This window comes from Callorhinchus milii, unplaced genomic scaffold, assembly GCF_018977255.1.
Source record: "Callorhinchus milii isolate IMCB2004 unplaced genomic scaffold, IMCB_Cmil_1.0 Scaffold5, whole genome shotgun sequence".
NCBI classification, from domain to species: Eukaryota; Metazoa; Chordata; class Chondrichthyes; order Chimaeriformes; family Callorhinchidae; genus Callorhinchus; species Callorhinchus milii.
The window spans coordinates 27,125,263-27,152,001 of record NW_024704746.1 but is presented as its reverse complement, the minus strand read 5'-3'; the positions used below and the strand labels follow the sequence as shown (position 1 = coordinate 27,152,001).

Genomic DNA, 26,739 nt, shown 5'->3' with positions numbered 1-26,739 from the left:
GCTGGAATGTTAATCAGTGAGGGGATCCATGCTGATATTCCAGTTCAAATTGAAACATTTTCATAAATACACTGCAGAGCCAAAATGTAATTGCGCTTATCGATTCCGGTCTTTGGATACAAACATCGGGACATCCAATATTCTGCATAATTTGGGTCGGGTCCATTTTTAACATTAAGGAGTCAGTGAACATTCATTTGTTATTTAACGTTTGTGTTATATTATTGTGAATGTGTTGCATATTTGCTGTTTCAGCCCTTGTACAGAGACGGGAGTTTCTACTGCAGAGCTGGGAAGGGAAAGTTCTTTGCTATTGAGGCTGAATCAACATGTAATTTATTAATGGGTATAAAATAATTTCTTCAATACGTTAATAATTGGATCAAGGTTGTACTCGTCTTTGCCATCCCGGAACATGTTTTAACCCATGTCTATCTTTTAAAAACCTTTTTTTGGAATCTCACGTGGAAACCCATCACCGTACTTAAAACTATCCAGACCAAACTGAGAAATCCACGCAGCCCACCTACACACGGAAATCCCAGAGATAGATTGTTGGAATTGAATGCGCTCTCTCTCTCGCTCTCTCTCCCTGGAGGGACACATCCTGTTTACCCAATTCTGGAGAGTATGAGGCGCAGGTTGGCAAGAGCCAAGGTTTGGGGAGAGCCCAGAGTGTGTGTTGGGGTAACTGCCGGAGTCAAACCAGCTAAACCCACACAGCTTGCCATTGAGAGCGTTGTCTGGCAAGGTTTCCCACTGCTTGTCCAGCTAAGACAACCCTACCCGTTAGGGCTTTGACTTGCAGGGTTAACAGGAACCAACTAGGAAGAGTCCCTGCCCCAGTGACTGGTCTATCGGTAAACATATCTACTGAAGCTTCTACAAATACAAATTCAAGATAAGCCTTTGACAATGTTTTTATCTTATCAATTTTTATTTGCTTTCTTTAGTCTACAAATGTGACAGATGCCCATGTTCTGGATATACATATATATAATATATATATATATATTCACAAAATGATGCACAATGCATTGACTCCTCCGTTTGCTGTTGGGAGGCAGAATACAAAAATTTGAAATCTTAGGAGATGTGCCTGATACACTGTAAATATCCCTCTACGGTGTCACAGAAATAAATACTGACACGTACAGTATTGTTTGGGTGCAAAAAAACAGCCTTATGACATTGACTGCTGCTAATTGTTACAAAGATTTAAAAAGTTCTGAATCATTTTTCAGAGTACACCCTCTCTCTGAATATATTCATGGCTCAATTACCTCCTGTCTTCAATGGTGTCCGACATCAACTGAACCACCGCCTTGTACACAGCAACTTTGTGACGAAACCATGCACTTCAATGAAATAGTATTTTAGACCATAAAGATTAAACAAGCAGCTAAGTGCTTTTCAACAACAGGGTTTAAGTAGAAGTCATCTGCTTTCTGAACCTACTGTGTATTGACAATGAATTCAGCATAATGTAACAGAACCTTTTTAAGCGTTATCACATCATTCTTCGAGCTCGTAAAAGATCATGAAAGGTCAACTGCTATAATAGAAACTAATTATGCTTATTTTTTTTAAATAGAGCACCAATGCCGCTGGAAGTCAATAGCTACTGTTATTTGGGTTTTGGCTGCAATAGTTGATTTGTTCTCAGTGACAGACTAATGTGATGCTTTACCCACACTGCGCTTGAAGAGAAGTCATACTGACAACCAGTTTCATCAAACTATAGTAACAATTCTCACCGCATTGAGGGAATATTTAATTCAAAAAATTCAGTGCAAACCATTTTGTTTTGAAATGTACATTTACAAAAGCACTGTAAACACCAAAAAAGAGATTTCACGTGTTTGAGAAACTAATTATTTTCTTTTTTTAAAAAAAATCTTAATGTCCGATCAACGTCTGTTAAAGGTACATAATGTCAGAGGTGTCTGTAGGAATTGTGTGCCCAATAAGGCAGTTCACAAAGATAAAATCTCATTACCTTGGCCTTCCACATAGGAAAGTAAAGTTCAGGCACAATAACACAACAGGCATTTACTATGCTCAAAAACTTCTGCAAGGTTGGGCTAAGGTGATCACGCCTATAAACTAGATAAAACTAGTTTTGTTTTAAAAAAAAGTATGAAACTTAAGAAAAAATGAGCCAAATCCACATTTGTTAACTCAATAATGGTCGGATTGCTCAAGCTGCTGATGACTTGACTTCCGACAGAAAATGGCAATGCAGTCCCAAGGTTGAAGGTTACAAACTCACTACGATTTATTGAACGATTTGGAGTGGCTGTCCAGCGTACGGAGCAAAACATATTACAATGTGCTCCGTCTCAGAAGAAAATTGGTCTTAAAACTCAACCAGCTTGAAATTCACATTTTGCTAAGTGAGTTTTGTGACTTTTCAACTGGGTCACTTGTTAACAAGATGCTCCACTGCAAGGGTAGTAGAACTTACATGGTCCATCTTATCCAATTGGAGTTCTACCCCATTCCTGCTGTTCATGGATTAGGAGTAATGGTGGTTAAAGAGAGGTCCATAGACATATCATCCTGCCCTCCCTGTTGGGAGGAACTGTAGTAGCGAGCATCCTATATAGGGAAGTTTATTTTTGAAAAAGGGTCAGAGTCAAAAAACATGGAATTATACATGACTGTCTCTTTTCTGTTACAGGCAAAACACGTATCACTAACAGTAGCCTTACAACAAAAATATTTTAATATAAAGAATGCCACCCAGTTTCATTTGTTCCTACATAGATAACTTGGTAAAATAGAATTTTTTGAAAGGTTTGCCTGAAATGAACCTTATAAATATGATACAGTATTCCTGCAGCTGTTGTCCACCATTTGTCTGTGTTATACCATGCTGTTGCTTTCTCCCACTTTATCTGCAAGCTGCAAAAGAGAAGGAAATCTCAATTAACATCAAAATAGTTGAAAACTATTCGCCAACAAATAGTCTGTTAAACTCGGACATCAGTGATATTCAAAGTTCCTGTTTTAACCAGTGAAGGTAAAGATTGCCATGCAAAACTCACAGCACCTCACGTACTTCGAGACTTAGCATGACTAACCCACCTTGAATGGAGCACTCTCGCTCTCTCTCTCCATGCACTTATGTAGTGACAGAGTTCACACACACAAATATATAATATATAATATAAACACAAACACATATATTAAAGAACGTCACAGTAATTTTATGTCTTCATAACCTTACAGCTTCCTTGTGATGAAATGAATCTTGAACATGGTGTCCTATCCAATTTGAATCCTTATCAATTGACGTTCATTTTGAAGCTCCCCATTTATACTTATTTTCACTGAGCTGGATCTTTTGGTACTATTCCCCACCTGCCTGACCTGGTTCCAGGTCTCGGTCAATACCGATTACTGTATTAAAAACATGAAAATGTCCTTGAACGAGATGACAAATTAGAACTTCCTGTTGGGAATTTCCAGGCCTTTATTCACAGCTTCACGACATAGCAGAGATGGAGATATGTGGTGCAGGATAATGGCTACAAATACACTCTCACCACTCTGTGTTGTTGGAATTCAATAAACCGCACTAGTTGAGTGTGAAATTCGTTTTCAACTTTCAAAATACTGTATGTATATGTGAACTATACAATAAGAATCAGAAACATTTCAGTTAAACTCTAATGCCAAAGTTGTAAAGCAAACTGTAGGTTAAAGAAACACAGTTCAGATCTCAACTCACACACTCTTTGAATGAACTTCGATTTTTATACTGAAAATCAATTTTGCAATGGGTTGTGGTAGCAAAGTTAACAAAAAGCAATTAAAAAATAATACCCCTTCTCTTATTACTGTCTAGCCTTCTTGCATTTTAATTAAAACCGCTTTACGACACATCTAGATGTTTTAAGAGAGGTAAACAGACTCATGGATTCAACCCATCCTTCCAGGTTATGTAGAAAATAATATAACAAGGTACGTACTTCATGCTCAGCCTCCTTTATGATATCGTCAGCTTTAAAGATATTTAATGGAACATATATTAACAAACAGCACCAGCAAATCTGTTATTCAAAGAACGAGGTAAACATTTCCATGCAGGCATATTTGAGGAAAGTAAAAGTGCACAGGATACACAGACCGAATAGCCACAATTTAAAGTGGCGTGCCTCAGGGATTCAAATTTGAATGCCATGAGACAAACATTTATACCTGAGGAGGGTTTTCTGCCCCACACAGTGTCTAATATGCAAGATTAACATGGATTAGCAACACCGAATGGTAGAGAATAATAGTTTGGAAAATCAGTTTAACTTGCAAGTGAGAAATTCTTGCCAACTCAATCCGATTCAATTTCAACTGTCCAGTAATTCGATTAATTGGATCAAACATTGCATTTGTTTTCTGAATCAGATACGTCATTTAGAAACGTATAAGGATTTTTGGAGTTACTGATACATTCGTCACTTTTGTGTTTGATATCATTAAAACCCATTTAAGACTCACTAGAACAACCCTCAGTATTGTTACTGAATTTCCATTCAGAATCATTGCCCAGCTTTATACTTCCTTTATACGAACGAGAATGCATAAACTGTAAAATGCTGAATATCATAAAGGGGGTTAACATTAGTACAAAAAAATCACTTTAAAGCTCACTAAGAAATGGACAACGACTGAACTGATCTGCTACAATCCAGAAGGCACGAGGCTAGCTTTCATACGGTATCTTTCATAGCTAACGCACTGTATTACAAGAGTTTCCCACTTAACATACTTGAACTCAAAATCCAATTAAATGCAACCAGAAATAAGGACCACTCACATAACTCTTCCTACAGGGCATGCCACAGGAAAATGCTTTGAAATCTAAGTTTGAAAAGAATATAACACATAGTTGAAATGGGATGCGTAAAAACAAGTGGAAGTATAACTGAAGGCATCACCTCTAACCTTATTCTGTTCGACTCTACATCAGGAAACCAAGAAATCGAACAACTCCATCGTATTTGTGAAATGTGCTCTTACAGCTCATCACGTCAATTCTATTTCACATTGGCACTCTGACCTTCCCATGTTTGGCTTTCTATCCTGTTTCAGCCTGGTTCAGCGCAGTAAGAGAAGCATTCTCACTTCCCCCTCACACAATTAATTTGATGAAATGAGCACGTAGTTCAACCATTGGAAACCTTAGATGTGCTCATTCCTACATTCCAGTCAGTGTAATTCGCACGAGGCAGCTTTTTTTGGAACGATGCTCCACTTATCCTTTTTTCAGTATCTACATATCTACCTTCCCCCGATCTGTTGTTTTTGTACACTAACCCTTTAGAACTTTGTTTTATTTTCGTTCCCAGATTGACTTCCAGCATTTCTCACAGCTTCACTGTTTGCTTCTCTTACACCTTGCATTGCTGCACTATTAATAATAATTATTATTTTCTACTTTGATCTCAATTACAGCAAACCAACCTGTACAACGATCACCTGAAACCAACCCGATCTTCTTCCTCATTAACCCACTGACCTACCAACCAGTCTTGGTGGATTCACTATATCATTCACTATATACACCTAATTCTTGGCTTCACATGTTGCACTGGAAAGCAATCGTCCATCACCTCTATGAAACAGTACTTGCACTTTTCCCTTCTAATTGTCCCTCATGTCCTACTGCCATTGGGATTCAACTGTCCCATTATCACATTACAATCCTCTGTAGTCTCACCTGGTAAAACATCTATGCACTATCAAGCTACCAATCAGTAGACAGGAATGATTATTTTGTTGACCTCAGTTCGTGTTTCTGCCTTCTCCCCTCTTGTTATTGTACCTAACTACTGGATTTATATTGGTTACATCTTCCCTTACCAATATGGCCATTCCTTTGTCTATCTTAAGAGGTCTATCTTTGTAAAAAAAATATTATGCCACCTTATGTCCATCTCTTTCCATCTTCTGCTTTCTGTCAAGTTTCTGTAATGCCAACGGTAGAGATCATTCCAGTGTTTTAAACAAAAACAAGTTTGATTAGACATACAAGACGCTGTTTTAAAGACAGGAATCTCATCACCAAACCCTGTGAGCTTTTAAATCTCACTGTTGTCTACTTTGTTCTGTAGAACTTTAAACGGTAACTTTCAAACCTTTCAATTGTTGAGATCACATTGTTGTCTCTTTGACACAAATACAGACTCAATTGCTAAACAAAGTATGTGCTTTCTACATGTCACACAGGATGGCTTCATTGCTCACTGAATTCCAGCTATGCCACATACAGTTGAAGGGAAATTACAGGCTTACAAGTTTCACTAAAGTGATTCTGTGGGGAAACACACCCTCCTCTGGCGCCTGTCGAGGACACAATTGAGATCAGGTACTTATAAAGTAGGCATTTGCAGAAATAAACCCTTGCCACTGTTCCACACCCAACATAATGAAATGCTAGCAAACTATATCGTGGCTTTAAGTGATCTCAATCGTTTAAAGGAATGTTGAAGCTCCCGTGCTTTAAAACTGAAATGCAAACATAAAATTGCAAACGAGTGTTTTGAATTGATGCAACAAACTTGCCACTTCACCACATTACACATGTACTGAATTGTAAAATATAGCTGATTCCACTGAAATCAGTATATAGAAAAGTAAATCTAGAAGTACCAAAGCTCAAGACAAAGCGAAGCAACTACTGTACAAGTAATGTGACCCACCACAAGCTAAACAATTTCACTTCTTCTCTAAATAATGGAGCAAATGAGCTTGTGTGAAAATGCAACCACTTCTTAGCAAAGATATTAGGGCACTACCAAGGATAAGCACTTCACCCTAGCAATAATATGTGAATCAACAGATGCTGGTAATCTGAAATGAAAGAGAAAACACTGGAAATTCATACCAGGTCAATTAGTATCTGAAAAAAGTCATAGATTAAAGTGTCAAACAGGACCAGTCATCAGAACCTAAAATCTGTCTTTCCTTTCCGGATTTCGTATTAATTGAGACCCTTTGGCGATTCCAACATTTTTCATTCATATTTTGCCTTCATGTTTCTTTCAAGTTTGTAAAATAACTTATTTGAAAAGTAACTCTGCACAAAGATGACAAAATGGATGAAAGAGAAAAAGCTTAATAAAAAAAAGAAATGAAGGTTTCCTTCCAGCCACATTTAATAACATAATCCTTGCATTTGATATAGCACTTTTCACGTCTTCGAGACATCTCAAAGCACTTCACAGAATACACTGTAAAGTGAACCGACTGTATATTTGTGGGCGAAACGCGGCAGCCAATTGTGCACAGCAATGTGCCACAAACAGTCGTGGATTTAGTGTTTATTGCTTTTTTTCTTGAGGCATTATTGTCATGCATGTGGAGTAAGGAAACATTTCTCTCTTTCCTACCTTTTTCTCCTGAATGTGGCAATTCATGCTGGGTATATTTCTATAAGCTCCAGCAGCATTTCACTACCTTGCCAAAGTTCTGGGTGTCAGAGGCACTGTAGCTAATCCTACTCACACTTTCAGTCGGCAAAATCCAGTACTGATAAGTAACAGAACCACCACTTTGTTTTATCTCCTGGCTAATAAACCAAGGCAACTGAGCCAATTGTAATGCCTTCAAGAACTGTCTCAACTGAGCAAAACACAGATCTTAATACTACACCATATAATACATTTGTCAACTGACACAGGATTTTATGGTGATCAAACTTTGCTCTTATAATTCTGGAGTTCAGTAGAACCACCAATTACGTAACAGACTTCATTAACTCTATGTAATGTAGATTTAGGAATAGCAATCCTTTTTAAAAAAAATCCCTTTAAAATTTAGCAGCCTTTTATCTTCGCTAAACAATGCCGTATGCTACTTTAGTCAATTCCAATTAAGCTGTAATTGTAATGTGCACTAAATAATTCAAATTACACCTTGTTCCTCACTTGCAGGCACAAACTTGAAGTACAAATTACAAAGAGGCTTTGCAGACGCAGGTAGGATTTTTATACATATAAGAATATTTGTATACTTACTGAGCTTAATCCAGGTAAATTCAGAATGGAGCCTAATATAGGCACTCGTCTAATAAAGCCAATAACAACTGGGAAGAACCCCCTGTCAAGAAGCAAGAAAAAAAGTGAAGCTTTTACAAAAATCTGTTTGAAATAATAATAAATGATAATAATCCTTGCATTTGATACTAAACATGTCATCAAAACATCTCAAAGCATTTCCCAGGGTTTTACTGTAAAGTGTAGTGACTATTCATTTATTGGGGGGGATGCTGAAGCCAATTCCACACAGCAATGTCTCACAAGTGAATCACCAATTGTTTTGGAAAGATGTGAAGTTTGAGGTTTAGCTTTTTGAATATCCCCAAAATATTACAAAAGTTAGCCCTGACAATCTGCTAATTTATTAATTCCACCCACTGAATTGTTCCTCCATAATCCGGTGTAATCAAAGTAAACTTTAAACTTGAAATGTTCTATCATAAGAATGAAAATAATAATAATTCTTGCATTTGATATAGCGCCTTATTACGTCTTCGAGACGTCTCAAAGCGCGTCACAGAATACACTGTAAAATAAATTGACTGTATTTTGTGGGCGAAATGTTTGTATTTTGCATTGCCTCACATTGAAGGTAAAGTTTACATCTTACTTTTCATGGAGTGCGAGGAAAAAGAGAAAGGAATATTGAAACAATCGATAATCTTTTATAGAGTTTCTACCTGAATAAAAGGAAGAATCCATAGATTTCAAGAACCATCCCCACCACAGGCCAACCAAGCAGCACCACAAATATACCACCCAAAAAGAATCCTGTGGCTTTCATTTTGTGCTTCTGGAAGAAGAATCTGATCGTCCTTTCTAATCCAATGACAAAGGACAAGCCTGTCACAAATAAAATCTGCAGAGAGAGAGAGAAAACACGCTAGTTATAATTAGTCTGTCTGAAACAAATGAAAAGCAAGGGCATGGTGGATAATAAACACACCTTAAATTCAACTTAAAAATGCAAATAATAATCTTGGGAACCCTGAGGTAATCATCTACCTAATGTAACCATCTGAAATGTTATTTTAAAATTATTTTGCACTTAAATACCATATTTTTAAATAAACAAGGTTGCAGTGTGCTATTTCAGTCAACATTTGATATAATGCCTTTCACATCAGGAGGATCTCTCAAAGAACTTCACAGAATTTACTGTAAAGTGCAGTGACTGTGTATTTTGTAGACAAATGTGTTAATAAACAGAACACATTCCTTCAGCACCTGGATCCGGACATCAACATATTGGATTATCTCAACACATTTCAAAGTGGGTTTACCCAAAACAGTCATTAATGTTGGGAATTCCAATCCTACAAGAAAGCTTTAAGTAACTAAACAGCGCTTATTTGGGAACTTTCCTTTATGGTAACATGATTCGCACACGGACTTAAACTATTGAATTAGCTGACTTTTTTTTTAAAATTTCAAATCTAATTTCATAAAGTAAGATGTACAATAGTTTCCAACAACAAAATGAACAGGACAAAAATAGCAACAACAGTTTCGGGAGTTTGGAACGTGTGGAAATTCCAGTTTTTTTTAAGTGATGTATATAATTAGGTCAAGGGAATATTCCATAAAGATATCTACAGGCAACCACCATTCCTGGGAACTCTTAAGGCAATCATCTAATGAGGCCTATTTTAATCAGCTCAATCTCCAGTGCACACAAAGTATGCAAAACGTCTCTTAACTCTTGCTGTTCATGAATTGGGGGCGGTGGGAGGGGGCGGCGAGGAGAAGGAGGAGAAAATAAATACTACGGATTGCTATCCAGTTGTATAGGCTTACACATAAACAATAGCTGTTTTGCAGAAGGAATCACTAGACTGGTGCCTGTGGAATAGAAACTTTGCATGAATCAGCAACTTCAGGGGCAAAGGAATTTGAGGGCGAGAGCAAAAAATCTCCCTGACTCACACACAGACACTTGACCTGCACATTTTTGGATTGGCAGCCACAGCTGATATGTGAATATATAAAGCGTGAAATAATACTGAAACTAAGCACCAACTGCCCTAATTTTTCAAGGCAATAGGAATAAAATCAAACCGAATGACTGAGAAAATTTGTTGAAGTGATCAATGACTAGAATGAAACGCAGGTTAATTTTATATCGTTGCGAGGGCGCTTAGTTGAAGCTGCACTATGTGAATCAGTTTTGACACTGTTTTGTACTATTACACAATCAATCCTTTGAATCTTGCCACAAGTTATACATTAAAGCTCAGATCAAAATCATTTTGAATTGTTCCCTTCTAAAATCCAGTAATTACGCTACACAGTGACCCCTCAAGAGAATCAGTGTTTCAAAAGTCTAAAGATGTTTTATAAATAACAAAATAAGACACGAGTGTAAAAGCCTAAGCCTTAAAGGTAATGTTGATCTCTTCCGTTTTCTTAAACAAGGACATGATAAATGCATTTGAGTGCTTCTGTATATCAAACCGTATGGTCATCACAATGAGTTCACACGAGATAATCCCACAAGATGTTTACAAAGACAAACTTACATTTCCTATTGCAAGGAGTGCTTTGTCAAAAAACAGGACCATGCCAAAGAACAGGAAAAACACGCCAAAGCCTGTTAGTCCCATTCCAATTTCTGTAAAGGAAATGCAAAAACAGGAGATTACACGCGGACTTCACCACTCATATTCACCTCTGAAATGTACTGGCCGACCCAGAGCTCATCATCTTTAAAAATATATAAAATAACTAAAATCTGAATTATTTGATCACTCATTCCATGACGGTTTGTGGGACGCTGCTGTGCGCAATTGGCCGCCACGTTTCGCTCTCAAAACATACAGTCAATTCACTTTACAGTATATTCTGTGAAACACTTTGAGACGTCTTGAAGGCTTGATAAGGCGCTATATCAAATGCAAGGATTATTAGTATTATCATTGTTGAACAGCCTCTCTCCCCTCCATCCCGAAAGTATAGCTTGATACCACATTTAGAATACTTCAAACTTATGTTATCAATAACCTATTATATTTACATCAGAGTCCAACGAGTTAAAAAATGTACACTGTAGAAAGAAAAAGGCAAGTATGGGAGTTAAGAGACAACTTGACAGAAAACTGCCAGCCAGTCAGCGTATTTTTAAATTGATCTGAATTTTATTAAAGAACTCCCTACCTTTCTAGTTGTTCCTTAAACAGTCCTTGATCATTTTTTTGACCTGATTTATGTGGTAAAAACATTGGGCACTATGAATTTGTGTGTTTTTTCTTAAAAATACTACTTTGTTTAAGATCCTTAAGAAATATTACTTTACAATATATTCTGTGAAGAGCGTTGAGCCATCTCAACAATGTGATAAGACACTTATATGAAATGCAAGGATTATTATTATTATTACCAGGGTATCAACTCAACTCAATTGAAATCTATTGAATACACAATTAGGTTCTAACGTGAGGGCCAGATCTGTCAAACTTCTGACATTCAATATGGATGGGCTGAAGATACAACCTGAGTTGCATGTTGCTGCCGAGGTGCAGCTTGACCTAATTTCACAGGTGTATACTGTTTGTTATTTTGGCAATCACTGAACCTATATGGGCTAATTGGTCTTGAGGTTCAAAGATTCAAAAGATTTACAGGATAACCAGGAATTCATTTTTCTCAAAAATAATGTTGTCATTGTCATTTCAGTTAATCGGTGCATATAATTAACATTTTTTGTAATGTCTCATACCTTTAAAGGTCCTTTCTGATTTGGAATGACTAATGAGACACAATAATGGGTAGAGATCAGCCTTTCATGTTCTTCACATCGTATGTTCTGTTATTCATTAGAGTTGCATTTGATGATTTAAATATAAATATGAGGAATCTTATGGATAAATCGTTAAGTCTAATATATAAAGTAAAATTAAACATTTAATTACAAACAAAATACGTTACACTTTGTTTTTTTAAGGGAAATCATTAGGAATTAAAGCAATGCTTTGAGGATTAGTTAGAGACAAAGCCGATATCAAAAGGGCCATTAAGGTCATCCCTGAAAGTATAGGTTCCTAAGATGGATCGAGGCACAGTAAAATATTACAACATATGCTTCTTATAATAATCCTTGCATTTGATATAGCACCTTGTCACATCGATGAGACGTCTCATACCACTTCACAGGATATGAAGTGTTTGGCTGTATATCTTGTAGGCGAAATGCAGCAGCCAATTGCGCACAAACAGCTATGGAGAGGGAGTGACCAATTTTTTGGGGTGACTTGTTGGCCAGGACACTGGGAGAAATTCGCTTCTCTTATTTCGAATGATGCCATTAACAGGCAGATAGGACGACGCTTTAACGTCTCATCCACAGGACGGCATTTCCAACAATGCAGGACTCTGCCACCATATTGGAGTATCAGTTTAGAGTACACGATTCCAAGTCCTGATGTGGGGTTTGAACCTCCAACCTTCCGATTCAGAGGCTACCACTGAGGAGTCATGTTGATACACGATGAAGAGAATGCTTAGCTACCTATGAACATATGCAATAAGAGGGAGTTTACGTAGTTTTATGTAAAAGAGCGTCTTGATCGAAAACAATCAACTTTGATGAAATTATTTTTCGAACAAGGGGAACTCGTGTTTTATCAGTTTTTTTTCAAACAGTGCAATACACAGGAGGATGGTGCTGAGGTGGAAGGCACAGAAAGGCGAGTATTTATGTAAAGTGATCAGAAATGGCCAAAGAAAGGAAAGAGCAACTTACAAACTAGAGAGAGGCAACTGTGTGGAATGAGAGTGAACAACAGGACTGTCTCGGGAGATCAGTGAATATAGTGACTGCCCCGAGGACACAGCGTTGGTAAATTGAAAAGTGGAATAAGTTCCTTTGGTTAAAAGAGGCAATCGAGGAAAGAATTATTGCAGTAAATGGCATTTATTTACAAGCACTCTGGGACTGCTTGAGGAGTACTATATAAAGTTGTTGTTCATTGTTCAAACTTCAGACCCAGCCACTAAAACACAACTGCCGTTTTCAGGCTTGTAATGATAGTAAAATAATATTTATTATTAATAATAATAATAATCCTTGCATTTGATATAGCGCTTTTCAAGTCGGGAGGACGTCCCAAAGCGCTTCACAGAACACACTGTAAAGTGAATTAACTGTATATTTGTGGGCGAACGAGGCAGCCAATTGCGCACAGCAATGTCCCACAAACAGTCATGGATTGAAAATGACCAATTTATTATTGTTTTGGAGGGATTATTATTAGGCTCTGTGTGGAGTAAGGAAACTTGCCCAAGGTTTCGCCCTCTGCCTGGAATTGAACTCAGGTCTCTCACTTGCAAAGCGAGTGCTCTAACCACTGAGCTGCAGGACTCCACATCCATTAAACAATAAAAGTGCATATAATAACAATAATTCTTGCATTTGATACAGCGCCTTATCACGTCTTTGAGGCGTCTCAAAGCACTTCACAGGATATATTGTAAAGTGAATTGACTGTATATTTTGTGGGCGAAATGCAATTGACATTTTTGTAGTGTATTATATATTTCTGTGCAACCTACAAAATGCAAAAGCAGCGCAACAGCTTAAACACAATCCCCATCAGCCTAAATGGGGAGAAATTGGGAGCATTGGAGCAGCTGTACCACTTCATTCAGAGTGTGAACTCTCCTCACAGCTCTCATGGTTTCGTTTTTGATGGGGAGGGATTCAAGGAATTCCCAGTTTGGTTTGGAGTCTCCGAAGCACGTGCCGTGGGGGGGGAGAACCCATCACCCCGCTGAAGGGTCTCCGAACCAAGCTGTGCTCCAAACTATGCATCCCGACCACACGCGGAAAATCCCGGAGATGGATCGTTAATAATGATAATAATCCTCGCATCTGATCCTGGGCCGTATCCCGTCTTCGAGACGTCTCAAAGCGCCTGACGGGATACACTGTAAAGTGTAGCGCCCGTGTGCTTTGTGGGTTGAGACGGGGCAGCCAATTGGGCACGGCAGCGCCCCACAAACAGTGGTGGATCGAAGCGACCAAATTATTATTATTATTGGGATGGGATCTACCCGACTGGGGTCGGTCATCTTCCCCCCCACCGCCACCTCGGGCTCCGCCATTGCTGAGCGCTCCGAGACGCCGCCCGGGGTGGAGGGCGCCACACAAATACAAGTTGTTGTTGTTGTTGGGGATAATCTCTCCCTCTCTCTCTCTGAGAGCGGCCACACAAGAGTTAGTGGCCGGACCGGTCAGTCAGTGGCTCACACAGCCTCAGCCCCTCCCTCCCTCCCTCCCTCCCTGACCACCTCAACCGCTGACCGGACCCGCTGCCTGGGCCGTTGATGCCGGTCACAGCCGTGTAGGCCTCGACTCCAGGCCGGGCCGGGCCGGTCGCCTTGGAAACCGGTCAGAGGCCGCGGCTCAGCCCAGCGGCTGGTGGTCCGGGACTTGCCCTGACCCCTCCCTCCCTCCCTCCCCGGTCACTCCCCCCCCCCCCGAGAGACGTCGCTTACTTTGCGAATCCGTTAAGGAGATCATGTTGGCGGCCCCGCAGCGCAGCAGCAGCAGCAGCTCCCGCCCACCGCCTCCACATCAGCCGCCACGTCTTCCGGAAACACGCGCCGGATGCGGGCCCCCGCCCCGCCCCCTCCCCCCTCCCACGCGAGGGCGCGGTCACCTGACGGCCCCACCCCCGACCCAATCACACTGCAGCTTACTGCGTGATTGACAGCGACCCCGCCCCCTGGCAACCGTTGACTGACAGGCGAGTCACGCCCCGCCCCTGGCAACCACTGACTGACTGAGTGACTGACGGACCGCGATCTCGCCCCGCCCCTGGCAACCGCTGACTGACAGGCGGGACAGACCCGCCCCCTGTCGCCGCCCCTGGCGGATTGCGGAGTGAGGTCCTCGCGGTGTCGCTTCGACCGCCGCGAACGCAGGTGAGCGGCGAAAGCGGAGCCCGATGCAAACCCACGTGATGTCGGTGTCATCATATCATGTGTGAGAAGCGGCCTCGCGGGGCGGGGGTGGAGGTGTGGGGGTGGGGGGGAGGGGTGGGGGAGGGTTGATTTGACGTTGAATGGTTTTTTTCATTCAGGGCGGCCATTGGGAACCGTTATGGCCGCCTGAATAACGACCGTTATTACAGGCGCGAGGCCAGTGACGTCAGTCGGGGGGGGGGGGCGGGGAGAGAATGTCAGCCTGCGACACGTGATTGGCTGGTGGGCGGGGCGGGGGTGGGGGGGGGTGGAGTCGAGTTGCTGCCATTGGTCGGATGTTAACCAATGGCGAGCGTCCAGTTTATACGTTGAGTGTGTGGGGGGGAAGGGGGGACGAGCTGCTGCTATTGGTCGAATGCTAGCCAATGGCGAGCGTCCCGAGCGCTGATTGGTTGAGAGAAGCAGGAAGTCCTTGACCAGCTGAAAGTGAAAGAGAAACAGAGTGAGAGAGAGAGAGACAGAAAGAAAGAAGCTGCTGTTGGTGGTGGTGGCACCACGATCTCCTCCTCCAGGTCAGTCAGTCAGTCACCCTCCATCTGCTTTGCCAGTTGGTCCAACCAGTGGAAAATGTCTGTCTGTTTGTCTTCTTCCCCCCCCCCCCCCATAAAGTGGGGGAGACGGGCTGGAGCGTGGGGTTAGATCCCCACCACCACCACCGCCGCCGCCGCCACCACGTGTTACCTTTGTGCAGTTGCCTTTCAGGCCCAGGAGCACGTGCGTCCCGAGGCGCTGAAAATAGTGGTTCCCGCCCGCGTTCCGGGTTGGCGTAAACCCGCGCCCGGCCACGATTGGCGGGATGCGCCTTTATCGGGGCGGGCGTGTAGTACACACGGAAGCGGGGTCTCCTTGGGAGCTGGACTGGTCGGGCCCCCCCGCCCGCCCTTGTGGCGGTCTCTAGTCCATGGTTTTTGAGCCGGGAGGGGCCGCAGTGTCCCAGGGCCCGGCCCGGCTCATCGGCAGGACCTGGAAGGGCCGACCGGTCACTGGGGGCAGGGAATCCTCCCCCTCAGCTCCTGGTGACGCCGCAGCCAAAGCCCTCCCAAGTATATCTGGAATTCTCGGTTTGGTTCGGATGCTCTTAAGTACGGTGACGGCTTTCCGCACGTCTCAGACTGACCAAAAAAGAATGAGGGTTGAGCTTCTGGCAACAGCTGTGGTTTCTCCCCTCTGTTGGCTGTGATCGGCACTGCAGTAGACCTAGTCTCGCTCACCAAATAAAAAAAAATTGGGTCCCGCTCGCATGCGCCGGAGTTTGTACTCCATATGAGTCACCCGTTCCGCCCTCTATTCTCTTCCTCCCTCATGTCGGCATCATTTAGTTTTGAAACGCTTTGATGCTTTGTACATCAGCCATAAATTCTGGTAGTGGTTTCCACGTTCTTGTAACACTCCGTAAAGGAAATAACATGCACATCACTTCTCAGCCATTTCTACTTTTCCAACTCGATTAATTGAATTGTGACCTCTCTAACCTCTCCGCATAGTTATGAAAATACAGTCACTCCACTTTACAACATATCCTGTGAAGCACTTTGAGACGTCTCAATGACGCGATAAGACGCTATAATCAAATGAGGATTGAGCTTCTGGCAACAGCTATGGTTTCTCCCCTCTGTTGGCTGTGACCGGCACTGCAGTAGGGCCTAATCTCGCACACGAAATAAAATAAATTGGGTCCTGCTAGCACGTCCCTGAGTTTGTACTCCACATGAGCCACCATCCCACACATTCCACCCTCTATTCTCTTTCTGTTTATTATTGTTATCCATTATGATTGCCAGCCTTGTGTCGCACCCTCTCCAATACCCATTCCATAATGTGGAGCCCAAACTGCCGCCGATATTCCAGCTGCGGTACAACCAACAGATGCATCGCCACTTCCTTTTGCACTCGTTGACTCTATAAAATTGAGAAACCTGTTGGCCTTTTCTCACAGATTCCTTGTAATCCCACTTACATGATGTCAATTTTCAACACAACGTTGATTTGAAATTGGATGCGGAGCTAACTTTAGCTCAATACCTTTCAATTTGTGTTACCAGAAATGAATGGTCAAATTGAAATTAGTGCTGAAATTTTAAGGACCATTTTAAGCGCTTTTTACAAATGTTAATGTTCTTTTTGAAGAAAGTAAAGAATATCATGATTAAGAGTTGAACTGCATTTCTCTACATCTGTTTTACAGGTCTTTGAAGGTGTCCAAATATTAGCTTTATAGATATTTTGTTTCAGAAATGGCAGACGTTCCAGGTGAGTTAATACTTAACAAGGTGACGCTTTCTTACCATATTTGTGCTTTTTCAAAAATAAGTTTACACCTCAATTTTTCCTAAATTCATATTAATTGACTACTCGTTTCATTGTTGAATATCAGACATTGCTGGTACAGATTAGGTGCTGATTTTAACTGCATAACTTTCAATACATTTCTTAACAATGCTGTAATATTTATTATAGAAGTGTAACGTTTCTATTTGTCACACTGGTCATTTTTGTAATGCTTTTGAGTTTTTCATCTTTTGCAACGTTTTTAATAAAAAAAACTGCATTGTGTTTAGATATGGAAGAGCAGTTGGTGTTGATCGATAATGAACTACGTGCCTTGGAGATTCAGATTCAGGAACTTCTGGACAGGCAGCAGGTGCTGCAGAAAAAAAAGCAAAGACTGAAGGAAAAAATAGACAAACTATCTGACAACGACGCTGGATCCAGCACAAAGCCAAATCCAGCCGAAGCAGATTGGAACAAGAAAGGTAACATTAAAGAGAAATTAGCCACTTTGAGTATTAAATTTAAATAATAATAATCCTTACATTTGATATAGTCCCTTATCACTTTGTTGAGAAATCTCAAAGCGCTTCACAGAATATATGGTAAAGTGAATTGACTGTATTTTGTGGGCAAAATGTGACAGCCAATCGCACAAAGCAGTGTCTCACAAACAAACAGTCGTGGATTGAGTGAACACATTTTTTTTTAGGGATAATTACCTTCAGAAAACAATCCTCAAATCAACTAACAACCAGGCTCCTACTTACTGCTAGGTAAGCAAAGGCATGCAGAGTAAGGAAATTTGCCTAAGGTTTTGCCCTGCCCGGAAATTCTTTCAGCAGCACAGCAAAGAGGAACGTTTAAGAGGAAACCTCAGTGAGGGAGAAGGGATTGGAGGAGAGAATGAGAGAGGTGGAAATGCAAACTAAAAATACCTGGATGGATTAATTAGGCTAAATGGCATGTTTTGTTACTGTACAGTCTGTGTAATTCTATGTAATATAACCGTGATTGTCAGCAGTCCCTCTTGTTGATGTTGTCTGTGTGAATTAATTAATATGTATTATAACAGAAGCATGTAGGGTTTTTTTATGTCTGGAGCCAAAACGATAATCTCTTTAGAGTAAGAGATCTCTTTGAAGAGCTGTTAGGTTAACATTCGGTTTACTGAGTTGCCCGTGATTAGAAGGTTTGAAAATGTAACCTACCAATATTATTTTGTTTCTGAATAGGTTTCAAATGGTCCCAGAAGATTGATGAGGTTTTCAAGAAAGTGTTTAAACTGCAGACATTCCGCCCTTTGCAGCTTCAGGCCATCAACGTTACGATGGCAGAAAAGGATTTGTTTCTTATAATGCCCACTGGAGGAGGAAAGAGCTTGTGCTATGAGCTGCCGGCTCTGTGCTCCACAGGTAAGCAGCACTATAAAGTACAACAACTTGCATTTATGTAACGCCCCTCACGTGGGGTAGTGTCCCAGAAAGCGTGATGGTGGTGGAGCACGACGCCGAACCAGGGGGAGGGAGAAAATATACTAATATCAAGTAAGAAATGCCCCAAGCCATTATTTACATTTTTCGGCACTTTGTATGAAAAGGAGTTCAACTTAGATAAACACAGTTCAACTTAGATTTTTTGTGATCCACAAACTCGTTATAAAATAAGAAATTGATCAAAATTTATTGTCACTGCATTTTTAAAAGGAGTTTCTGATGGTTAGAATCTTACTCTTTAGATTAGTCCTGGTACACAAGAGTAATGGTTGATGTGTTTGACTAGGATTCACTCTGGTAATCTGTCCATTGATCTCCCTGATGGAAGATCAGCTAATGATTTTGGAACAGCTTGGGATTTCATCCACTATGCTGAATGCTAGCAGCACAAAGGTAAGGAAGGCTTGAGTTTTATCTCAATTCAAATATTCTTAGTACCGCATTGTTTTAAGCTAGAGTTTAGTTTGAGACAATGGGAATTTACAAACCGACTCTCCTGTTGTTGGAACTTGCTCACGGACAGTCTTGTGACTTAAGGTCTCTGTATGCAGTCTGTCAAGTATAGAATTAACAATCCGTCCGTGCTGGATTTATTGCAGCTTGCATTAAATAATGAGAAGGAGCTAGCCTTTTGTTACAGTATTTTTTCCTTACAGTAGTTACATAAAATCCAGCAGAATCCATATCTCCCTGGGATCTTGGAACCTGGCACTATGCTTATGTGTGCTGCAAACTACGTGCCTGACATGCTGAATGAAAAGGAGGAAAGACTAATGGCATATTACTAGTCCTTAAAGTTGTATTTCTTTGGCAGGAACATGTCAAGTGGGTTCATAATGAAATGCTTAACCAATCCTCCAAGTTAAAACTTCTGTACGTGACACCAGAGAAGATTGCTAAAAGTAAAGTCTTCATGTCCAAACTGGAAAAAGCATATCAAGCTGGATGTCTAGCCCGCATTGCTGTGGATGAAGTTCATTGCTGCAGCCAGTGGGGACATGACTTTAGGCCTGGTGAGTATTGTGCTCTTAACTCGAATTCCGGAAGAGAGAAATGGCTGTAAATAGGTCTATAATTTAAATTTGTTTTGAATGAATTTGGTTATTAATTATTGGAAGTCAAGAATAGCATCAATTTCATGTTACGTGTGTTTGGTAATTTTTAAGAAATGTATTAACAGATTTTGTTTTCTGATTTTAGTGCAAATGTGAGTTGCCAATAATCTCTGTGTTATTTTCCTTAGATTATAAGAGTCTCGGTATCCTGAAGCGCCAGTTCCCTAAAGCTCCTTTGATAGGACTGACCGCAACTGCCACAAGTCATCTCTTGGAGGATGTGAAGAAAATTCTGTGTGTTCCCAAAAGCATCACATTTACAGCTTCATTTAACCGACCCAATCTCTTTTACGAGGTATCCGGAATTCATGTTTGCATCTGATACATTTTTTTAAATTAAAGATATTGATGTATTGATTGCTGTGCGCCCTATTCAATGTCCATTGGGCTTGCGAGAGTATGCAGTTCAGATATCCCTTCCTTAATTTAATTAGTTCGAGTTGAGGAGACCTGTATCATCTTTAAGATGATTTCCATGGGGCCAAAACAGGGATATTTGTTATGGCAACAGTTATATTTTCACAATAACACAGCCTAGATTGCATTTTTCAGATTTTTTTTTATAAACCATTCTCAATTCTGAATGCCTTGCAGAATTTGACGAGACGATATGCCTACAGTTTCTAGGTTCTTCATTGTTTAATTGTTCTGGTTGTGAATGTGAGTTTCTGGGTTGTGCCATCAGCAATAACAGCACATTTTTGCAGAGAATTCACCAATTATTAGATCTATTATCTGTTAAAAGTAATGGATTTCATGCTAAATTCTTTGGATTTATCACCAGAAATCAGTGGCAGTGTTTCAGCCAGAGTTCATGTTCTGGTCAGTACACAGTATATAAAATGGATCTGCCCATCCTAAAGATATCTGGCATATGTATGTTACTGCGTTCACCATTTGTCAAATTCTTTTATTTCATAGGTTCGACAGAAACCAGCAAATTTTGAAGACTGTATTGAAAATATTGTTAAGCTCATTAATGAACGATATAAAGGAAAATCAGGTACATTGGACTTGCATTCTGTTTTCCCGCTCCTCTTCCATCTTGCCCTGTATGACCTTCAGCCACTATGCCCCAAGGCTCTGGAACTGCCTTCCTCACTCCCTTCGTGTCGCTCCCTCCCTTCCTACTTTCAGGTCTCGGCTGAAGACCTTTCTTTTCGACCGCACCTTTGGTCATCTTCCTCCCCCTCCCCCTGGCTCAGCCCCCGGGATCCGTTACTGTGAGGCACTCTGAGATGCCATCCGGCGTGAAGAGCACTATATAAATCCAAGTTGTTGCTGTATCTGCCGGTCTTCAATTCCCCCAATCCAGCTTTCTCTTTCAGAGTCTATGGGTTTTCAATTTTCTTTTTTTTTAAACTGTTTTGAGAACTTTGGTGCACTTGAAGGAAGCATAGAACTTCTTATTATATCTCAATCAGCCTCTGCTGAGCTTTCCTGTCAGTTCAATTCTGATATCTCTCATCTGCGGAGATGAAAGAAGTGGTGTCTCCCAGTTACTGTAATAGAAAGGATCAATTTCCATTATATCTCTCAATACAAAACTTTTGCTCTCTACCATGATCCTTTAGATGATGATAATAATAGACGTCTCAAAGCGCTTCACAGAATAAGATAAGCTACTTACACACTTTTTTCATCTTCAGTTTACGTTAGACATTAAGTTAGACTTTTAAAATAACACTCCTCATGTTTGATATAACGTCTTTTGTCAGGAGGATGTCTTAAAGCGCTTCACAAGACTTATTGTAAAGTGTAGTAATAGTGTATTTTTGTAGGCAAACACAATAGCCAATGTCATGGTTGTGCCATAACTTTCTGACTTTTCTACATCATATTTAAGGTAACACATATGTGTTTGCATAATCTTATATTTCACCCACCAAATTCTTAAATTAACCTTTGATCTTAGCTTCGTGCTGTTTTGGATTAAAAAAGATTTCATTTTGTAACATCCCAATGATGGCTGCCAGCGTATAATTATTTTTTCTTTTTACATACCTTTCTGTAGGAATCATTTACTGTCTTTCTCAGAAAGATACTGAACAGGTCACTGTCAGCCTGAAGAAGCTGGGTGTTGCTGCTGATTCCTATCATGCCAACATGGAGGCTGCTGAGAAGAGCAAAGTTCATAAGGACTGGAGTATCAACAAGATACAGGTCAGTTACTGTGATTTGTTTTCACTAACTTTCAAAAAAGACCTGGATTATTTCCAGTGAATACTTCACACATTAATAGCAAAAGCCTTAAGAAGCAACTGATTTTCATTGCAGCTATTAATTAATACGTTTTTTAAACTTAATTTTTTAAAAAACAGTTACTCAATCTACTACTGTTTGGGACGCTGCTGTGCACAATTGGCTGCTGTCTTTCACCCACAAAATATACAGTCAATTTACTTTATAATATATTCTGTGAAGCGCTTTGAGACGTCTCAAAGGCATGATTAGGCGCTATATCAAATGTAAGAATTCTAATAATATATAATATCAAGTGCTGTCTATGAAAATAGTAATTAGAAAAAAATCATGCTCATATAAAATATTTTTGCTTTTAAATAGAATGACAGTAATTGGTACAGTTAGAATAATATCAGATGTTTCCTCTCTTAGGTGGTTGTGGCAACAGTAGCGTTTGGCATGGGAATTGACAAAGCTGATGTACGATTTGTGATTCATCACACTCTGAGCAAATCCATGGAGAATTACTACCAAGAAAGTGGGCGAGCAGGTAAAGTATGATATAACTATTTCTCAAAAACATAGTTTCACAATTGGAATGTTCTGAAAAGAAAACACGATTTAACGTTAACGTCTGATCATTCAGTCGTTTTGGTGTGTAGGTAGTGAGTGTTCACATCACATCAGAGAAATGATTTGGTAGATTTAATGAATCTAATAGTATGAGGGAACTTAAACAAACCACTGAAGCAGGCATCTTAGTAATGGTATCAACTAATATATCTTCAGCTCCTTTATACCGTCACACTTAGTAAATTCTCCAAGCCACTACTTCTGCTGTTATTATGAATGGAGCTATTGAGAAGAATCTAAAATCTTCCCGAACAAAAATCAAACAAGGATTCACATATCTTTATAATACTTTAATTTTTTTTAAAAAATAATAATTTGGGGTCCCAAAATGTTTATTTCTTCTTTAAAATAAAATACTAAATGTCATGGGTAATTGCTATGTGCTTTCTCATTCCTGTTATTAAAATCTAAAAAACTTAATGTGAATTCATAAAATGACTCCCAATACCTGTGGAAGTGGGTTTAAAATTCCCTTCTCCTGAAGGTATGTCTTGTATTGGAGCATTGTTCTGTCGATGCTAATGCCTCGACTATTCTTCATATATACTTGTGTTTATTTATATTGTACAAGAAAGAGTAAATTGCAGTGGCATTTTGTATTTAGGGTTACTGATCAATAGAGAACACTCTGATTTGTTTTCACCTTCCTTTCTGTGTCGTGTTCCACCACAGTCAAGTGTTCTGGGAAGTGACTCTGCGTGATTGTCCTGCACTGCTGCCCAGATACAGATCAGCCAAATTAGCACAGGCCAAGAGTTAATGTAGGATCTTCCTGCTCTGTGGTGCCTAAGTACATTCACACACTAAGGTGAAGGCACCTTTTAACAAAATACAAGTGATGTATATTAAGGTTACTTTTTTTGTGCATTGCACAGGTCGAGATGATGGCAATGCTGATTGCATTCTGTACTATGGATTCGGAGACGTCTTCAGGCAAAGCACAATGGTGGTCATGGAGAATGTCGGGCAGCAGAAGTTGTATGAAATAGTGGCATACTGCAATGAGCCAAACAGGTAGAGCTTATGCTACCGTTAAGCCATAATATGTACACCTTTAAATCTGTTCTATTTAAAACAGAGGACCAACCCTGTTCTAACCCAGTCATTTGAGTCCAATATCTCAGAGACATTATAAGCAAATCCCAAAAAATGTAATTGAAAACGTTGCCAGTAATGCGACCTCCCGTGTTCAGAATTTCCACTGGTGTCCATTCCTTGGGAACAGGGTTAAAACCCAAACCTTGTAGGTCTGAAAAGCAGCGAAGCCGAAACCAAGATCAGCTCTGAGATCGAATGTCTACCGTTATATTTTGGACTGCATTAAGTGGAGGAACATTTTTTGGGGAGGAAAATTGAATATTCATAATCTCAGAGTGGCTTAATCGCCTCAGTAAAGTTAGTACAATATCAAGTTGTGTATTTCTAGATGTAGACGGGTGCTGATGGCTGAGCATTTTGATGAAGTCTGGAATTCAGCGAAGTGCAACAATATGTGTGACAACTGTCGCAACGGAGCATGTGAGTACATGATTTTCTGAAAGAGAAGGCGTTGGAGGGAGGACTTGCTGTTTAGCTCGGGTAATAAATCTATCTTAGAATTGTTGTTGAATTAATTTTTAGTATCTTCTACATCCACAGTGAGATGCGGGTAACAGTGAGTTAATGTACAAAGCGTTTTTATTGAAAGAAAATGAGCAGTTCTTTACAGCACAGATAATTAACATTTTTCAAACAAAAGTCATGTACATAGAACTACAAAATCACGGTAGCCATAATTTAAAAGAAAACCACCTTTTTGACATCCCGTGATATTGTTTGTTTATGCACTTGCAGCATGTGAAAGTATCGACATAGCAAATCATTGTAGAGATCTCATCAAGATATTGAAACAAGCCGAGCAGTTGGATGAGAAGGTGACTCCCCTGAAACTGATCGACGCGTGGACAGGGAAGGGTGCTGTAAAGCTCAGGGTAGCCAGTTTGCCACCTCCAGACCTCTCCAAACCTGAAATGCACCGAGCCATCGTTCACCTACTGCTGGAACAGTATTTCAAGTAAGCAGAGCCATCTTCCAGTGCGTATAGAGTACTCTGGTGTTCTTCAAGTTATTCCCATGCAGTGCAGACCCTATTCTGGTTAACTGAATGTCTTGAGGATAACGTGGACTCCTGTAGGGTAGTGGTTAGAGCGCTCGTCTCGCAAGCGAAAGGACCTGGGTTCGATTCCCAGCAGGACAAAACGTTAGGCACGTTTCCTTACTTCACACGCCTCTGTTTACTGAGCAGTAAGTTGCAACCTGGTTGTTAGTCGATTGGCGGATCGCTTTTCTGGGGGTAATAATTTCTTAAAAATACTAAGAATAAATTGGTCACTCAGTCCATGACTGTTTGTGGGACACTGCTGTGCGCAATTGGCTGCCGTGTTTCACCCAAAAACAAACACAGCCATTTTACTTTACAGTATATTCTTTGAAGCGCTTTGAGTCATCTGGAAGACATGATCAGGCGCTGTATCAAATGCAAGGAATATTATCTCTAACTCGCTTGAATATTGTTATTTACAGGGAAGATTTTAGCTTCACTCCGTATACAACCATTTCCTATTTAAAGCTGGGACCTAAGGCACATATGCTGAGCAATGAAAAACATTCCATTTTCCTGCGTGTGAGAAGCAGGAGCCAAAAGGTAACCAGTGTTTAACAAATTCTAAATGGGGTAAACTTTTTTGACTCTAAATAGATATCAATATAATTTAGCTCTTTCAAAATGAGCTTAAATGAAAACCCAAATAGTCATCATCATTTAAAAAAAAAAAATATTTAAATTCACATGGTTTGATGCATTCGCAAAGCAGAAAGTGACTTTGGCGATGTCCTGGATGTTGGCCTTTTAGCATGAGTGCTTGCCGGCTCCTAGGAAGTAAGCAGGTCAACTGTGCATATGCACCTTGCGCAGGACAAAACACACAGTCACTATACTTTACAGTATATTCTGTGAAGTACTTTCAGACATCTCAAAGACTTGATAAAGCGTTATATCAAATGCAAAGATTATTACAGGATCTACAGTGCAACTGTGGTTATAACAGGAACACACTGTATAGGTCACGTTTTAATTTGGTTAAGAGGCCAAAATTTGTTTGACTGAATATAGGGTTTGTGATAAATATTGATTCCCTTCAGCGAATACACTGTTTCTAACACAATCAGTCCTGCTATTGTTACTTCCCACTCACTGATATTTTATTTGTACTGTTTTTGAATTCTGTTGCTATAAATAAGATCTAGAACACTAGACCAGATGTTTAATATTTGTATCTAAGAATATTTGAGTGACTTGTACTTTTGATTTATTTACAGGTTAATTCCCCAGATTGTTCCCCGAGTGCACAACAAAAAAGCGAAGTAAAGGTGGGGAATGAGCGCAAACGGTCTCTCATTGAATCCCATGGAGCAGGCAAAAAGAAAAGCAAGCTGTCTGTTCGTTAACCTATTACATTGCACTGATTCATCCAGAGGAACAATCCTATTCTGTTACTACCATTAGAGGGATGGAAATGCTGTGGTATCAAGCCAATGCTTCTTTATATGCGTCTTTGCCATAGGGTCAGATCTGGACATTGTTTAAATAATAATAATCCTTGCATTTGATATAGTGCCTTATCACGTCATCGAGACGTCTCAAAGCGCTTCACAGCATATACTGTACAGTTAATTGACTGTATATTTTGTGGGTGAAACACGGCAGCCAATTATGCACAGATATCAAATGCTATTATTATTAGTAGTAGTATTATGTGGGTGGGCATTCAAAGCCCGTGATTTACACATGTGTGCCATGAAGTTGAAAGTTATCAGCAAGTCAATACATTTTTTTACTTTTTTATTAGTTTGAGTTGATATGATAAACAAAAAATGCACAGGTCATTTCCAAATACTGTATAAGCAAATAATTACCTGCTGACCAAAAAAAGTTGTAAAATATCTTGTTATAAATAAAAGCTATTTACACATTTATCAATA

General features: G+C 40.0%; 2 protein-coding genes across 5 annotated transcripts; one reads left to right on the top strand and one right to left on the bottom strand.

Annotated features, from left to right (window-relative positions):
• Positions 1 to 918: 918 nt before the first annotated feature.
• Positions 919 to 14,639, bottom strand: LOC103181073 (vesicle transport protein GOT1B). 3 transcript variants are annotated; one of them, XM_007897283.2, is made up of 7 exons: positions 14,535 to 14,639; positions 10,562 to 10,653; positions 8,723 to 8,901; positions 8,022 to 8,103; positions 5,929 to 5,970; positions 3,978 to 4,009; positions 919 to 2,907 (listed from the first exon to the last, which is right to left on the bottom strand). In XM_007897283.2, exons 1-6 carry the CDS (start codon positions 14,557 to 14,559, stop codon positions 3,995 to 3,997), a joined length of 435 nt encoding a protein of 144 aa, XP_007895474.1. In that variant the 5' UTR covers positions 14,560 to 14,639; the 3' UTR covers positions 919 to 2,907; positions 3,978 to 3,994. The 3 variants fall into 3 exon arrangements, with proteins under 3 accessions (XP_007895474.1, XP_007895476.1, XP_007895475.1); XM_007897285.2 differs by lacking the exon at positions 5,929 to 5,970; XM_007897284.2 differs by lacking the exons at positions 3,978 to 4,009; positions 5,929 to 5,970.
• Positions 14,640 to 14,884: 245 nt separating this feature from the next.
• On the top strand, positions 14,885 to 26,737 carry recql (RecQ helicase-like). 2 transcript variants are annotated; one of them, XM_007897288.2, is made up of 15 exons: positions 14,885 to 14,963; positions 17,209 to 17,273; positions 17,582 to 17,776; positions 18,527 to 18,706; positions 19,074 to 19,180; positions 19,602 to 19,800; positions 20,031 to 20,197; positions 20,824 to 20,905; positions 21,917 to 22,065; positions 22,519 to 22,636; positions 23,595 to 23,733; positions 24,146 to 24,237; positions 24,553 to 24,772; positions 25,282 to 25,402; positions 26,077 to 26,737. In XM_007897288.2, the coding sequence occupies exons 2-15, from the start codon at positions 17,258 to 17,260 to the stop codon at positions 26,203 to 26,205; spliced, it is 1,914 nt and encodes a 637-aa protein (XP_007895479.1). In that variant the 5' UTR covers positions 14,885 to 14,963; positions 17,209 to 17,257; the 3' UTR covers positions 26,206 to 26,737. The 2 variants fall into 2 exon arrangements, with proteins under 2 accessions (XP_007895479.1, XP_007895480.1); XM_007897289.2 differs by lacking the exon at positions 14,885 to 14,963 and adding an exon at positions 15,504 to 15,535.
• Positions 26,738 to 26,739: the final 2 nt, after the last annotated feature.

Coding starts and splice junctions, on each gene's coding strand:
- LOC103181073 (XM_007897283.2), bottom strand. CDS start 14,559: ATGATCTCCTTAACGGATTCGCAAA. Junction 10,654..14,534: donor CTCCTTAACGGATTCGCAAA/GTAAGCGACGTC, acceptor TTTCCTTTACAG/AAATTGGAATGGGACTAACA. Junction 8,902..10,561: donor CACTCCTTGCAATAGGAAAT/GTAAGTTTGTCT, acceptor CTCTCTCTGCAG/ATTTTATTTGTGACAGGCTT.
- recql (XM_007897288.2), top strand. Junction 23,734..24,145: donor TACTGCAATGAGCCAAACAG/GTAGAGCTTATG, acceptor GTGTATTTCTAG/ATGTAGACGGGTGCTGATGG. Junction 24,238..24,552: donor CAACTGTCGCAACGGAGCAT/GTGAGTACATGA, acceptor ATGCACTTGCAG/CATGTGAAAGTATCGACATA.